The 15904-nt window shown below is 37.2% G+C and overlaps 1 protein-coding gene across 5 annotated transcripts in view; it reads left to right on the forward strand.

Moving 5' to 3' along the window:
• AIG1 (androgen induced 1) overlaps positions 1 to 15904 on the forward strand; it is a 328654-nt gene that overhangs the window by 111407 nt on the left and 201343 nt on the right. For all 5 annotated transcript variants that reach the window (XM_016956404.4, XM_016956408.4, XM_009452118.5 and 2 more), the window contains one exon: positions 666 to 767. In XM_016956404.4, the coding sequence (XP_016811893.2) occupies positions 666 to 767 (102 nt within the window). The remainder of the gene's footprint in view (positions 1 to 665; positions 768 to 15904) is intronic.

Here is a 15904-nt window from a genome sequence, read left to right on the forward strand (position 1 = left end):
TCTTGGGCCAAAACAAACCTTTGGAACCTAGATGAACTTCTAAGTTATTCCAAGAGAATTAGGAATCTTCCTTTACCCTCCATGGACCCAGCTTCTCAGTGCAGCTAAAGCCCTTGCTTAGTCTGTATAAATTAATACATTTGCTGGAAATGTGACTTTAGGAGATTTTATAGCAGTGGTTTCAATGCTGCTAGTGGTGAAGTGGAAATTTGAGAATGTGAAGGTTAATTTAAACCACATGATGGGTTCAAGGAAAAGGGACATAGCTGGCAGTTTCCTGAATGTGTGCTAACTCTAGATAGTGGGTAATGGGATCCGAAAAAACCACCAGTGAACTTTTAAACCCTCTTGAGAGGAATCAAACCAGCACAATTAGCCCTGAAACGGAGCTGTACACGAAAACAGGCCTCTTCTCTCTCCCTCAGAAACCAATCCCTTTGCCTGAAAGAACACCATTGGGAGATCAGAGAGAGAGGAGGCACCTTACCTTTTACTACTAATGGAATGAAGCTAGACCTGTGTTTCCAATCATTAGCTGGTTTACTGAGCTGTCTTTCATCAAAGATTCCAAATTCTGTTGGATTCTTTCAACTATTGTTAACCAATAAATTGTATGTTGTGGATAGTCGATGAACTTGAAATAAAAGATTTCTTTTTCCTTCCAGTTTGTTGTAGCAGTGTTCTGGATCATTTATGCCTACGACAGAGAGATGATATACCCGAAGCTGCTGGATAATTTTATCCCAGGGTGGCTGAATCACGGAATGGTGAGTGGATTAAAACAAATGGCTTTCTTTTATTTTAAAAAATCTATTAAATAGCTATGATCTGCTATTTAGACCTTCCATAGAATTTGCCTAAAAAGCCATGAAATCTTGGAAGGTTATAATGGGAGATTAAAATTAGAGAATACTGTAATATTTACTGAATATAAATAGAAACTTCTTCCCATGGAATGGAGTCATTATTCAAACGATGTAGTAGATGAATCCACAGATTATTAAGGTTGGTGTGTCAGTGGTGTTAAATAATATAACTAGCCAATTCTGGGATGAATTTAATTTCTATGCCATTAGAAGGCTTGTCCTCAGAGCCCAAGGATGGATTCCCATCTACACAGCCACCAGCCCTCCGCTCCACCTGCACCTCACATCGACGGGATTTTGTTTGAAGTAACTATTGCAGCTGGACAGTTTCCCTCAGATGGGCAGCCAGGCTGTGACTTTCTCTCAGAGATCTGTTGCAGGCATTTGGAAGTGTCTTTTGCAATGGAATTGTTTGCCTCGTAGGGTTCTTCCCAAGTTAGGGTGTTCGCCTGTGGCTTTGAGGCCTTTTCCTTCTTCTCAGTCTAATTCTTTCTGATGCTTTAGCCATGATGTTGCCCTCACTAGTTTCAAATCCAGTGCTTTGGATGGTTTTCACATCATTTTACAACATTTGAGGATATATTTTCTGCAGTGAAATTTTGTCTCATCTTCCCTTTCAGTTTTTGGAATTGAGCACTACTTTGTTATTAACTAAGAAGCATGCATTTTGGTTACAGCAGTTTTTAGAATATGTCCCAGGGTGTTCCTGGTGAAAAGGGCAGCCCATCACAAGAAATTATAGGGGAAGGAAGAGCTGGAAATCATGAGTCTTGAGTACAAAATAACAGTTTCCCTTCTGCCCCCAATTTTGGTATATTTGAAGAAAAGTGGTGTGTCTAACAAACAAACATCGCTGTACTGAAGGATTTTGATCAATTCTTTCTTAAGCCAATTCATCAAAAGTGGCACATCTCAGAGAATTGGATTTTTTTTAGTTCAATTAGAGCCACACTCTTGAAGGATTAACATGGCACCTCTGGTCTATTTCCAAACACATCAGCTGGGTCTTGTCAGTTCAATTTAGCCATCCACGGGGCCTGGCATGGTTACTATGGCCTTCTCCAACTTTTTCCTTTTCTTGAATGTGAAAAGCATGTCGTAACTCCATGGCTTTGCAATCTCCTGCCCCAAATGCCCTTCTCAGTCTTTCCTGACAAATTCCTGCTAGCTTAGTTCCTATCTTCTTTAAGAAGCCATTCCTAACTCCCCAAGCAAAGTTAGCTATTCCGTTACTTGTGCTTGCACAGCACTTTCATATCTCTATTATGCATGTCTGTATCCCCACAAAAATGTTAAGCTCCTAGTGCAAAACAGCCTTTGAATTCCAAGCACTTTGCCCAGTTGTCTGGCATACAGTAGGATCAATACATATTTATTAAATTGATGAATGAATTCACTATAGCCAATTTCCATAATTCTTTGCCAGTTACATAGCTACTATTATTTTTTTTGTGCCAGGCACTCTACAGTGATTGTATCATTAAATTTTCACAGTGGCACTACAAATAAGGAATGATCTCAATTACAAATGAAAAAACTGAATCTCAGAAACCTTATATAATTTGCCCAAATGACGTAGCTCAGGATGGTAGAAGTGGGATTTGAACCCAGGCCTATCTGGCCTCAAATGTGTGGCCACATTTTATCTGAACAAGCAAAACATTAATTGATTCTTGATAAAAACAGTTACATTGTATAGCTTTTATAACAGTAAGTTAACAAAATTTAAGAGAAACATCTTCAGGGTATTTTGAAGCTTAGTTTCAAACTGTTTAGCGTATTTCAGCTAACCAGTCAATAATTAGGTACGTATTTTTAAGAAAAAGACATTATGAAATTCCTGATCTCCAAGAGCTGAGTTGTAAATGGAGATAGGCTTTGTAAATCATCACTTCAAACATTACACCAAAAAACATTGTCATGTGCTCAATCAGGAGCAGGCTCTGGCCAAAAGGCAAGCATATTCTTGTACAAATAGTATCCTTTGTGATATCTCCAAATATGAGGAAGAGTAATATCACCTAGATAACTCTAATTAGAGTGTCCAAATTGTGAGTATTAAAGGGAGACTCTTGAAGTTGCTGCCTCCAGTTGAATGTGAAATGATGTCAGTTACCTTGTTCTGACATTACGAGAGACTTTGCTGACAACAAATAATTGCATCATGTGCTATAGAATTAAAGTCTCGGCCACTTTGGCTTATTGTTAACAGGCCTGAACTGCACAATATTACCTTCACGCCAGAGAATGAATCACAGCCTTTGTGGATCCTGGTTCTAAATTTTTAATGTTTTGAACAAATGGCTTATTAAGCATGTATCCAGCCATTAGAACTTTGACTTGCCTCTTAATTTTACCTTGATTCACTTTGATGTCTTAAAATTCTTACTCCTGGAGACAGATACTACTTAGGAACACAAGGAGGAATTGAATGACACAAATATTTAGGAAAGAGAAAAGATAAATTACTTAATATGTCAAATCCTCTGAGAGATAATATGAGTTCAATAGATTCTTTCACAATGAATTTTGTGTCCTAATAGTGATAAATGACCAGTTCTTTGGTTTTCCTCATGTTCCAATGGATAGTTCCAGAATTACTGAGAAAAAAGAAGTTGTGCATGGTGGCTGAGGTGTATTTTGCAATATTAAACAATTTACATTACTTGAATTCTGTATCTGTGCAACTATAGATATAAAATGGATAAACCATGATGCTGATCCTTTAGACTAGCAATTAAAATATGAACATTAAATGCTGGAATTATGAATAATTTTCATAAAATGTGTAATAAAATGACATTTCAAATAAATGAGCATTTTCTTGTTTAAATAATATTTAAAGTTTTAATAACTTAATTTGTACTTGCTTTTAATTCTAATTGGTTTTTAATATTTAATTTAAAAATAGCATTTTTAAATATATGGAAATAAGTCCATTCCAAATTTCTTTTTTTTAAATTTTTTTAATTATACTTTAAGTTTTAGGGTGTATGTGCACAACGTGCAGGTTTGTTACATATGTATACCTGTGCCATGTTGGTGTGCTGCACCCATTAACTCTTCATTTAACATTAGGTATATCTCCTAATGCTATCCCTCTCCCTCCCCCCACCCCACAACAGGCCCCAGTGTGTGATGTTCTCCTTCCTGTGTCCATGTGTTCTCATCGTTCAATTCCCACCTATGAGTGAGAACATGCGGTGTTTGGTTTTTTGTCCTTGCGATAGTTTGCTGAGAATGATAGTTTCCAGCTTCATCCATATTCCTACAAAGGACATGAACTCAATCCATTCCAAATTTCTTACCAGCCTGGATAACTTGGTGAAACCCTGTCTCTTAAAAAAAAAAAAAAATTATCTGGATGTGGTGGTATGAACATGTAGTCCTAGCTACTCAGGCGGCTGAGGTGGGGGGATTGCTTGAGCCCATGAGATCAAGGCTATAGTGAACCATGATCATGCTACTGCACTCCAGCCTGAGTGACAGGAGTGAGACCCTGTCTCAAGAACAAAAAAATTCTCACATGTATTTTAATGTATGTGTTTTATTGAAAATTCAAATTGCATAAATTTTGATTATACTTTTATTTTCAATTGATCTTTTAGATTATTACTATCAGTAGAGCGAACATTTTGTGAAACTTTCCATTATAATAGCATATTTAGTAATTTTGCTGACATGAAGGCAAGAAAAATATAGTTTTAGAATATTTATATTCATATTATATTAAATATTTCAATATTTATATTTATAGCTTAAAAATATATATGTTTTACTACTTATCCAATCACATATTTTCTATTTTGTTTTATAAAACTACATGTGACAATGTAGGAGGATAAAACATTTTATTTAGCACTTCATTAGCTTTATTTGTAGCTTTTTAAGAAAATGTATATACTTATTTTAATTTTCAATGGGTAACACATACATATGCATGAAATTTAAATGTTTCCCTGCCTCCTTTGTATACCGGCTACTTAATTCTTTTTTCCTTTACTTGTACCTTTGAAAATTAATTTTAACATACATGTAATTAACATAGTTACAGGGTACAGAGTGATATTTCAAAATATGTATATAATGTGTAATGGCCAAATCAGGGTAATTAGCATATATATTTTCTCAAACATTTATTATTTCTCTATGTTGAGAACATTCAAAATCCTCTCTTCTAGCTTTTTGAAAATAACAGTAAATTATTGTTAACCTATATTCATTCTATATTGCTATAGAACACTGGAATTTATTCCTCCTATCTAGCTATAATTGTGTCTCTGCTAACCAGCCTCTCCATACTCTCCCCTCCTGGCTACCCTTCCCAATCTCTAATAACCACAATTCTACTCACTACTTCTATGAGCTCATCATTTTTAGCTCCATTTTATTCCAGATCTTTGTCTCTTTAGTATGTTAGCTGTGGGTTTGTCATATATGGCCTTTATTGTATTAAGGTATATTCCATCTATACCTAATTTGTCGAGAGTTGTTATTGTAAATGATATTTAATTTTATCAAATAGTTTTTCTGTGTCTATCGAGATAATCATTTGGGTTTTGTTGTTCATTTTGTTTATGAGATGTATCAAATTTATTCATTTGTGTATGTTGAATCATCCTTTCATCTCTGGGATAAATATAAACTTTTGGATGTGCTGTTGGATTTGGTTTGGTAGTATTTTGTTGAGGATTTTTGCATCTATGCTCATCAGAGATATTGGCCTATAGTTTAATTTTTTTGGTTCTGTCCTTGTCTGATTTTGGCATCATGGTAATGCTGGCATCATAGAATGAGTTAGGAATAATGCCCTCCCCTTTAATTTTTTGGAATATTTTCAGAAGTATTTGTGTTAGTTCTTCTTTGTAAGTTTGGTACAATCTAGCAGTAAACTGTCCTAGGCTTTACATTGTTCAGAGACTTTTTATTACTTATTCAATCTCATTGCTTGTTATTGGTCTATTCAGGTTTTCTGTTTCCTCCTGGCTCAATGTTGATAGGTTATATGTGTCCAGGAATTTATCCACTTCCTCTAGGTTTTTCAATTTGTTGGTACACAGTTGTTCATAATAATCTGTTATGATCATTTGTATTTCTTGATCTGCAGTCAAGTGCTCTACCCCGGAGCTGTACCCCTCCTGATCCTTTGTATTTCTACGGTATCAGTTGTAATGTCTCCTTTTCTGATTTTATTTATTTGAGTCTTCTCTCTTTTTTCTTAGTCTACCTAATGGTATGTCAGTTTTGCTTATCTTTTCCAAAAAAACAAGTATTTTTTTTGTTGGTCTTTTGAAATTTTTTGTCTCTATTTCAATTCTGTTCTGGTATTTATTATTTCTTTCCTTCTATTAATTTTAGGTTTTGTTTGTTCTTGCTTTTCTAGTTCCTTGAGGTGCATCTTTAGGTTGTCTATTTGCCATCTTTTCTTTTTAGCACTTCATTAGCTTTAATTGTAAATTTTCTTTGTTTATTTGAAATCTGATTTCTCAGAAATCACCACTAAAGAATTTATTCATGTAACCAAACACCACCTGTTCCCCAAAAACCTATTGAAATAAAAAAAAAATCCATTCAGATGAAAAAGGAAAAAAAAGAAATAGAGAACAAAAAAACAATGAAGGAAGCCTGCAGGACAAATGGGACAACATTAAGGAAGCAAATATTCCCATTATAGAAATTTCAGATGAATAAGAGATGGGAAAAGGCATAGGAAACCTATTCAATGAAATAATAGCTGAAAACTTTGCAAGTGTTGGGAGAGATATGAACATCCAGATACAGAAAGCTGAAAGATCAACAAGTAGATAAACCAAAAAAGGTTCTCTCTGAAGCAAATTATAGTCAAATTGTAGTCTTTTATCCCTCATCCACCTCCCACCCTTTCCCTTGAGTCCCCAAAGTCCATTGTATCATTCTTATGCCTTTGCATCCTCATAGCTTAGCTCCCACTCATAAGTGAGAACATAATGATGTTTGATTTTCCATTCTCGAGTTACTTCACTTAGAATGATGGTTTCCAATTCCATCCAGGTTGCTGCAAATGCCAGTATTTTATTCCTTTTTATGGCTGAGTAGTATTCAATAGTGTGTGTATATATATATATTATATATATTAAATATATATTATATATATTAAATATATATTATATATATTTAATATATAATATATATTAAATATATATTATATATATTTAATATATAATATATATTAAATATATATTATATATATTTAATATATAATATATATTAAATATATATTATATATATTTAATATATATGTTATATATGTTATATATAATATATTTAATATATATGTTATATATATGTTATATATATAATATATAACATATATAACATATATATTAAATATATATTATATATTTAATATATACATTAAATATAATATATATTATATATTAAATATATAATATATATATTAAATATATATTATATATTAAATATATAATATATATAAAATATATATTATATATTAAATATATAATATATATAAAATATATATTATATATTAAATATATAATATATATATTAAATATATATTATATATTAAATATATAATATATATATTAAATATATATGTTATATATTAAAAATATATATTATATATTTAATATATATTAATAATTAATAATATATTATTAATAATAATGTATTTGTATATATTAATAATATATATTAAATATATATAATATATATTAAATATATAATATATATAAAATATATATTATATATATTAAATATATATATTATATATATATAAAATCACATTTTCTTTATCCACTCGTTGATTGATGGGCATTTGGAAAGGTTCTATATTTTTGAAATTGCAAATTTTGCTGCTGTAAACATGCATGTGCAAGTATCTTTTTCATATAACGACTTCTTTTCCTCTGAGTCGATACCCAGGAGTGGGATTTCTGTATCAAATGGTAGATCTACTTTTTGTTATTTTAGGAAACTCCACACTGTTTTCCATAGTGGTTGTACTAGTTTACATTACCACCAACAGTTTCCCTTTTCACCACATCCCTGCCAACATCTATTATTATTTGATTTTTCGATTATAGCCACCTTCACAGGAGTCAGATGGTATTGCATTGTGGTTTTGATTTGCATTTCCCGGATTATTAGTAATGTTGAGCATTTTTTCCTATGTTTGTTGGCCATTTGTATATCCTTCTTTGAGAATTGTCCATTCATATCCTTAGCCCACTTTTTGATAGGATTGTTTGATTTTTTTTTCTTGCTGATTTGTTTGAGATCCTTGTACATTCTGGATATTAGTCCTTTGTCAGAAGTATAGATTGTGAAGATTTTCTCCCATTCTGTGTGTTGTCTGTTTACTCTGTTGATTGTTTCTTTTGCTGTGCAGAAGCTTTTTAGTTTGATTAAGTCCCATCTATTTATCTTTGTTTTTGTTGCATTTGCTTTTGGGTTCTTGGTCATGAAGCCTTTGCCTAAGCCAATGTCTAGAAGGGTTTTGCTGATGAGCCAACCTCTAGAATGGCTCCAATGAGATGATCATGTAATTATTTGTTTTTAATTCTGTTCACTTGGTGCATCACATTTATTGACTTGCAAATGTTAAACCATCCCTTCATCCCTGGTATAAATCCCACTTGATCATGGTGGATTATCTTTTTCACATGTTGTTGGATTCAGTTAGCTAGTATTTTATTGAGGATTTTTGCATCTATGTTCATCAGGAATATTGGTCTGTAGTTTTCTTTTGTTGTTATGCCCTTTCCTGGTTTTGGTATTAGGGTGATACTGGCTTCATAGAATGATTTAGGGAGGATTCCCTCTTTCTCCATCTTTTGGAATAGTGTATAATAGAATTGGTACCAATTCTTCTTTGAATGACTGATAGAATTTAGCTGTAAGTCTGTCTGGCCCTGGACTTTTTTTGTTGGTAGCTTTTTTATTACCATTTCAATCTCGCTTCTTGTTATTGGTCCATTTAGAGTTTCTATTTCTTCCTGGTTTAATCTAGGGAGGTTGTATATTTCCAGGAATTTATCCATCTCCTCTAGGTTTTCTAGTTTATGTGCATAAAGGTGTTCACCGTAGCCTTGAATGATCGTTTGTATTTCTGTGGTATCAGTTGTAATGTCTCCCATTTCATTTCTAATTGAGCTTATTTGGATCTTCTCTCTTCTTTCTTGGTTAATCTCGCTAATGGTCTATCAATTTTTTTATCTTTATAAAGAGTCAACTTTTTGATTCATTTATCTTTTGTATTTTTTTTTTACTTCAACTTCATTTAGTTTTTTTTTGACAGAGTTTCACCCTGTTGCCCAGGCTAGAGTGCAGTGGTACAATCTTGGTTCACTGCAACCTCCGCCTCCTGGGTTCAAGCAGTTCTCATGCATCAGCCTCCTGAGTAGCTAGGATTACAGGCATGCACCACCACACCTGTCTAATTTGTGTTTTGTGTATTTTAAGTAGAGACAGTGTTTTGCCATGTTGGCCAGACTGGTCTTGAACTCCTGACCTCAAGTGATCCACCCACCTTGGCCTCCCAAAGTGCTGGGATTAAAGACGTGAGCCACTGCGCCTAGACAGCCACCATGGCCTACCTCATTTAATTCTGCTGAGATCTTGGTTATTTCTTTTCTTCGGTTGGGTTTGGATTTGGTTTGTTCTTGTTTCTCTAGTTCCTAGAGATGTGACCTTAGATTGTCTATTTGCACTGTTTCAGACTTTTTGATGTAGGCATTTAATGCTATGAACTTTCCTCTTAGCACTGCTTTTGCTGTATCCCAGAGGTTTGGATAGGTTGTGTCACTATTATTGTTCAGTTCAAAGAATTTTTTTATTTCCACCTTGATTTCATTGTTGAGCCAATGATCAATCAGGAGCAACTTCTTTAATTTTCATATATTTGCATGGTTTTGAGGGTTCCTTTTGGAGTTGATTTCCAATTTTATTCCACTGTGGCCTGAGAGAGTACTTGATATAATTTAGATTTTCTTAAATTTGTTGAGACTTGTTTTGTGGCCTATCACATGGTCTATCTTGGAGAATGTTCCATGTACTGATGAATAAAATGAATATTCTGCAATTGTTGGGTAGAATGTTCTGTAAATATCTGTTAAGTCCATTTTTTCTAGGGTATAGGTTAAGTCCATTGTTTCTCTGTTGACTTTCTGTGTTGATGACCAGTCTAGCACTGTCAGTGGAGTATTGAAGTCCCGCACTATTATTGTGTTGTTGTCTATCTCACTTCTTAGGTCTAGTAGTAATTGTTTTATAAATTTGGGAACTCCAGTGTTAGAGGCATATATATTTAGGATTTTGATATTTCCCTGTTGAACTAGTCCTTTTATCATTATATAATGTCCCTCTTTAAAGCAACTGCTGTTGCTTTAAAGTCTGTTTTGTCTGATATAAGAAAAGCTACTCCTGGCCAGGCATGGTGGCTCACGCCTGTAATCCCAGCACTTTGGGAGGCCAAGGCGGGTGGATCATGTGGTCAGGAGTTTGAGACCAGCCTGGCCAAGATAGTGAAACCCCATCTCTATTAAAAATGCAAAAATTAGCCAGGCATGGTGGCAGGCACCTGTAATCCCGGCTACTTGGGAGGCTGAGGCAGGAGAATCACTTGAACCCAGGAGGTGGAAGTTGCAGTGAGCAAAGACCATACCATTGCACTCCAGCCTGGGTGACAGAGTGAGACTCCGTCTCAAAAAAAAAAAAAGAAAAGAAAAGCTACTCCTGCTCACTTTTAGTGTCCATTTGCATGGAATGTCTTTTCCTACCCCTTTACCTTAAGTTTATGTGAGTCTTTGTGTGTCAGGTGAGTCTCTTGAAGACACCAGATACTTGGTTGGTTAATTCTTATCCATTCTGCCGTTTTGTGTCTGTCATTTAAGTAGAGGATTTAGGCCATTTACATTCAATGTTATTATTGAGATGTGAGGTACTATTCACTTGGTTGGTTAATTCTTATCCATTCTGCCATTTTGTGTCTTTTAAGTAGAGGATTTAGGTCATTTACATTCAATGTTAGTATTGAGATATGAGCTATTATGCTATTCATCGTGCTATTTGTTGCCTGAATACCTTGGTTTTTTATTGTGTTATTGTTTTATAGGTACTATAAGATTTATGCTTTAATGAAATTCTAATTTAGTGTATTTTGAGGATTTATTTCAAGATTTAGAGCTCCTTTTAGCAGTTCTTGTAGTGCTGGCTTGGTATTGGCAGATTCTCTCAGCATTTGTTTGTCTGAAAAAGACTATATTTCCTTCATTTATGAAGCTTAGTTTTGCTGGATACAAAATTCTTGGCTGATAATTGTGTTAAGGAGGCTAAAGATAGGACCCCACTATCTTCTAGCTTACAAGGTTTCTGCTGAGAAATCTGCTGTTAATCTGATAAGTTTTCCTTTGTAGGTTACCTGATGCTTTTGCCTTACAGCTCTTAAGATCCTTTCCTTTGTGTTGATTTTAGATAACCTGATGACTATATGCCTAGGCTGTGATCTTTTTGTGATGAATTTCCCAGATGTTCTTTGAGCTACTTGTATTTGGATGTCCAGATCTCTAGCAAGGCCAGGGAAGTTTTGCTCGATTATTTCCTCAAACATGTTTTCCAGACATTTGGATTTCCCTTCTTCTTCAGGAACACCAATTATTCTTAGGTTTGGTCATTTAACACAATCCCAAACTTCTTGGAGCCTTTATTCATTTTTTTAAATTCTTTTTTTCTTTGTCTTTGTTGAGTTGGGTTTATTCGAAAGCCTTGTCTTTGAGCTCTGAAGTTGTTTCTTCTACTTGTTCAGTTCTATTACTGAGACTTTCCAGTGCATTTTGCATTTCTCTAAGTGTGATTTCTTCATTTCTAGAAGTTGTGATTATTTTTTATTTATGCTATTTCACTGGAGATTTTTCCATTCATATCCTGTATCAATTTTTGATTTCTTTAAGTTGGATTCCACCTTTCTCTGGTGTGTCCTTGATTAGCTTAATAATTGACCTTCTGAATTCTTTTTCTGGCAATTCGGGGATTTCATCTTGGCTTGGATCCATTGCTGGTGAGCTACTGTGATCTTTTGGTGGCGCTAAATAACCTTGTTTTGTCATGTTACCAGAATTGTTTTTCTGGTTCCTTCTCATTTGAGTAAACTATGTCAGACGGAAGATCTGGGATTCAAGGCTGCTGTTCAGATTCTTTGGTCCCTCAGGGTGCTCCCGTGATGTGGTGCTGTACCCCTTCCCCTAAGGAGGGGGCTTCCTGAGAATCGAACTGCAGTGATTGTTATTTATCTTCTGGATCTAGCCACTCAGTGGAGCTACCAGGCTCTGGCTTGGTACTGGGAAGTGTCTGCAGAGTCCTGTGATGTGATCTGTCTCCAGGTCCCTCAGCCGTGGATCCCAGCACCTGCTCTGGTGGAGGTAGCAGGGAAGAGAAGTGGACTCCGTGAGGGTTCTTGGCTGTATTTTTGTGCACTGGTTTTGTGTTGGTTGGCCTCCAGCCAGGAGGTGGCACTATGAAGAGTGCATCAGCTGTGGGAGTATAGGGAGGATATAAACTTACCCTAGGGTCGCCTTTGGGTAAGTATTCAAGTTTCTTAGGTGGTGGGGCCGGGCTATAGATCTCTCAAGAGATTGTTTTTTGTCTTGGGCTTCCAGGACGGGTAGAGAAAGACTATCAGGCTGGGACAGAGTTCAGCATGTCTGAGCTCAGACTCTTCTTGGGCAGGGCTTGCTGCAGCTTCTGTGGGAGATTGGGGGTGTAGTTCCCAGGCCAAGGGGGTTATGTTCCCAGGGGGGTTATAGCTGTCTCTGCTGTGTGACACAGGTCACCAGGGAAGTGAGGGAAAGCCATCAGCCACAGGCCTCACTTAGCTCCCATGCAGCCTGCTGCATGAAAAGCCGGTCTCGCTCCCACCTCCCACCATGCCACCCCCAACAGCACACAGTTTATTTCCAGGCAGCTGGTGAGCAGTGCTGAGAACTTGCCCCAGGCTACAAGCCTCCCAGCTGAGAAAGCAAGCCAACTCACAGTTCCTCAGCTGTCCCACAGGGCCTGCAGCGGCAATCCGCCTCCTTCAAAGGGTCTGTGGTTTCTCTTGGCTTTCCTGGTATGTTCCTGCAGTAGTTCTTGGAGCAAGTTCATGATGTGAGTCTCCACACATGGCTTTGTCTGAGTGGGAGCTGCAGGTTAGTCCTGCCTCTTATCTGCCATTTTTCCCCCCTCATTCTCCCTAAATGGATTATTTTAAAAGAACTGTCTTCAAGTTCAGAAACTCTTCTGCCTGATCTAGTCTATTATTGAAGTTCTCAATTTTATTTTTATTTCACTCACTGAGTTATTCAGTTCAAACATTTCTGTTTTGTTCTTTTTAATGATATCTATTTTAAAAAATTTCTCATTCAGATTATGAATTGTTTTTCTGATTTCATTGAATCTATTTGTGTTCTCTCGTATCTTCCCAGGTTTCCTTAAGATTGTTATTTTGCATTTTTTCAGGTGATTTTAGATTGGTTTTCCTTTGGGGTCTGTTAGTTAGAGAATTATTGTGTTCCTTTGAAGGTATCACGTTTCCTTACTTTTCCATATTTCTTGTTTCCCTATGTTGATATCCATGCGTCTGGTGGGACATTGCCTCTTCTGATTTTATGGAGTAGCTTTCATAGGGAAAAATGTTTTTCTGTATATGTATATGTATCATAAATATACAGTTGGGTAGGGTGCTTTGGCTTTGGTTCAGTATGGGGGCAGTAATGTAGTCTCTGATTTCTTCAGCTATAATCAGCATCATTGGTGTCTGTGAGTACCTCAGTGGCCTGTGCTGTGGTTGCTTGTAGAGGCTACTGCACGGCTTTGCTGAGAGCAGGGACACCAGGCAGATCAGTTTGGGGCCTCCGGCAGTAGGGAGCATGGGTGTATGGCAGGTCTACCACTGGAGTGGGCAGGTTCTCTGACAACAGTGGGCCTGGGTGGCTTCATCACTGGAGGGGTCAGGGTCACTGGTGATGGCAGCAGCCCTGGACAGCTGGTCCTTGGGTCCCTGAGGGATGCGCTTGAGCACGAAACCGATCTGCTGCTGGAGGGGCTGGGGTCACCAGTGGTGGCATATCTTGGCCAGGCTGGTTCTTTGGCCCCTGGAGGGCATGTGTGGGTGTGCAGCAGTTTTGCTCTGGAGGGAGCAGGTTGCCATCAGTGGTGGGCCTGGTCAGGCGGATCCACAGTCCTATGGGAGGGGCGTCTGCTCTGCTACTGCAAATGTTGGGGTTGCTGGTGGCAGCAGCAGCAGGCTTCAGGCAGGTAGCTCTTGGATTCTGAAGAGTGCGTGCGTTGCCTCCCTCTTTTCCGTATTCAGCCTTCCCACTGTATTAGACTGCCTGTTTTCTAGGTTGTGGAAATACCGTGTGTGCTCAGATTCTGGGGTCTTGGCTGCACAGCTGCTATCATGACTCTGCATCCCTCTGGGTGGATGTGGTGGGATGTCCCAGGGACCACAAGGATGTGGAGATTTAGGGGTTTTTGGGCCCGAGGGCAGGATGCACACTGGTGGTGGCTCTGCTCTCAACATGATGATGTGCTGTGGCAGCCTGTGTCCTGCGGGCTTGGGACCCAGCTTGATTTCCTCTATGGAACAATGCAATCACATGGTTTCCAGGTAGCTCCCTATACTGAGCTCAGGGCCTGTCAGGGCTGGGGGCTCTCCTCTTGTTAGGACTACAGGCATCCAGCATGGAAATGTGGACTGCTGGGGATCTTCACCTTACCTTTTTCCTGTGCTTGAGGTGTCTCTGGGCTCTGAGCTGATCCTAGCCAGATGCTTTGCTTCCGTGTCTATGCTGCTGTCCCAAGTCTCCATCCCCAGAGGGGCTTTGTCACTTCTTTGCTGAATTCCAGTGTTCTCCCCTAGGCTCTCTGTTCAACATGTGACTGGAGGAGGTGAATGCTGAGTACCTCTAGTCAGCCATCTTGATGATGTCTTCTGTAACTTTTCACTATTTCTGCAAGTGGTTATGATACTGTAGGCCTGGCTGCCTGTGCTATAAATGGGGGAGTAGGTCTCTTTGTTGGAGTTTGTAAGGATCACTCCGTTATGGCCCCAGAAATCACACTGGGAGAGACATAAGAAATTAAAGGATCTGTTATATATACTCACAGGACTTAGAGACAAGAGGCATGGCAATCCCCACCACATAGGGCCCATATAGGAGCTCTGGGGAGTGGGCTCAACCAGGTAGATGGGGAGGGGAGAGAGAGAGAAAACCCATGGATAAGTGCTTGTATTGGGGGCTTGAGTAGAGTACACAAACAAAAGGTGTGAGGGGATTTCACTGATGTGTTTGAATGTCACTAGATCACTGTCAGGAGAGGGCTAACGGGAACTTGTGACAAGTACCAGCATTATCACACTGGTGCACCTGGTCACCTGGTTGGAGTGCTTGTAACCTGCTGGTGGGGGATGTTGAGGGATTGGGAAAATATGAAGTTTTAAACATTTACAATATACAGTCATTGCCTGTTGAGATCTGTATAATTAAAAGAATTCCAGGAAAGAATGCACACTTTTCTTGTGTGCAGAATCACATTCATTATTTGAAGAGTCTCTACATAGTTTCTAGGAATCTACAGCCCAGGACCACAGAACTGAGATATAGTTAAGTGTATCATGACACCATTTCAGAACACGTCATCAACTCGGTCTTGAATTTGCAGCATTCAACTGCCCAGCACAAAATTAGTCAGAAAACAGGCATAAGAAAGCTTACAGGATCTGAAATCCATAGGGCTTTCGTTTTTGGTTTACACTAAAGTTTTAGAAGTTAGACGTGATTATCACAAAAGAAGAATGTCATATCCCTTCCTTTCTATTGTCTACTTTTTTTTTTCTCAGCAACCAATCCTAGAATTTATTTGAAGAGGAGAAGAAATGAGTAAATCGATGAATTAGAAAAGTAACGCAATCTTGTTGTATAAATACTAAGTTATCTCCAGGCTCTATGAAAATATCAAAAGAGAGAATTATTGTTTTAATTTATTGTAATTAAAAA

Source organism: Pan troglodytes, chromosome 5 (assembly GCF_028858775.2).
Source record: "Pan troglodytes isolate AG18354 chromosome 5, NHGRI_mPanTro3-v2.0_pri, whole genome shotgun sequence".
Taxonomy (NCBI): Eukaryota; Metazoa; Chordata; class Mammalia; order Primates; family Hominidae; genus Pan; species Pan troglodytes.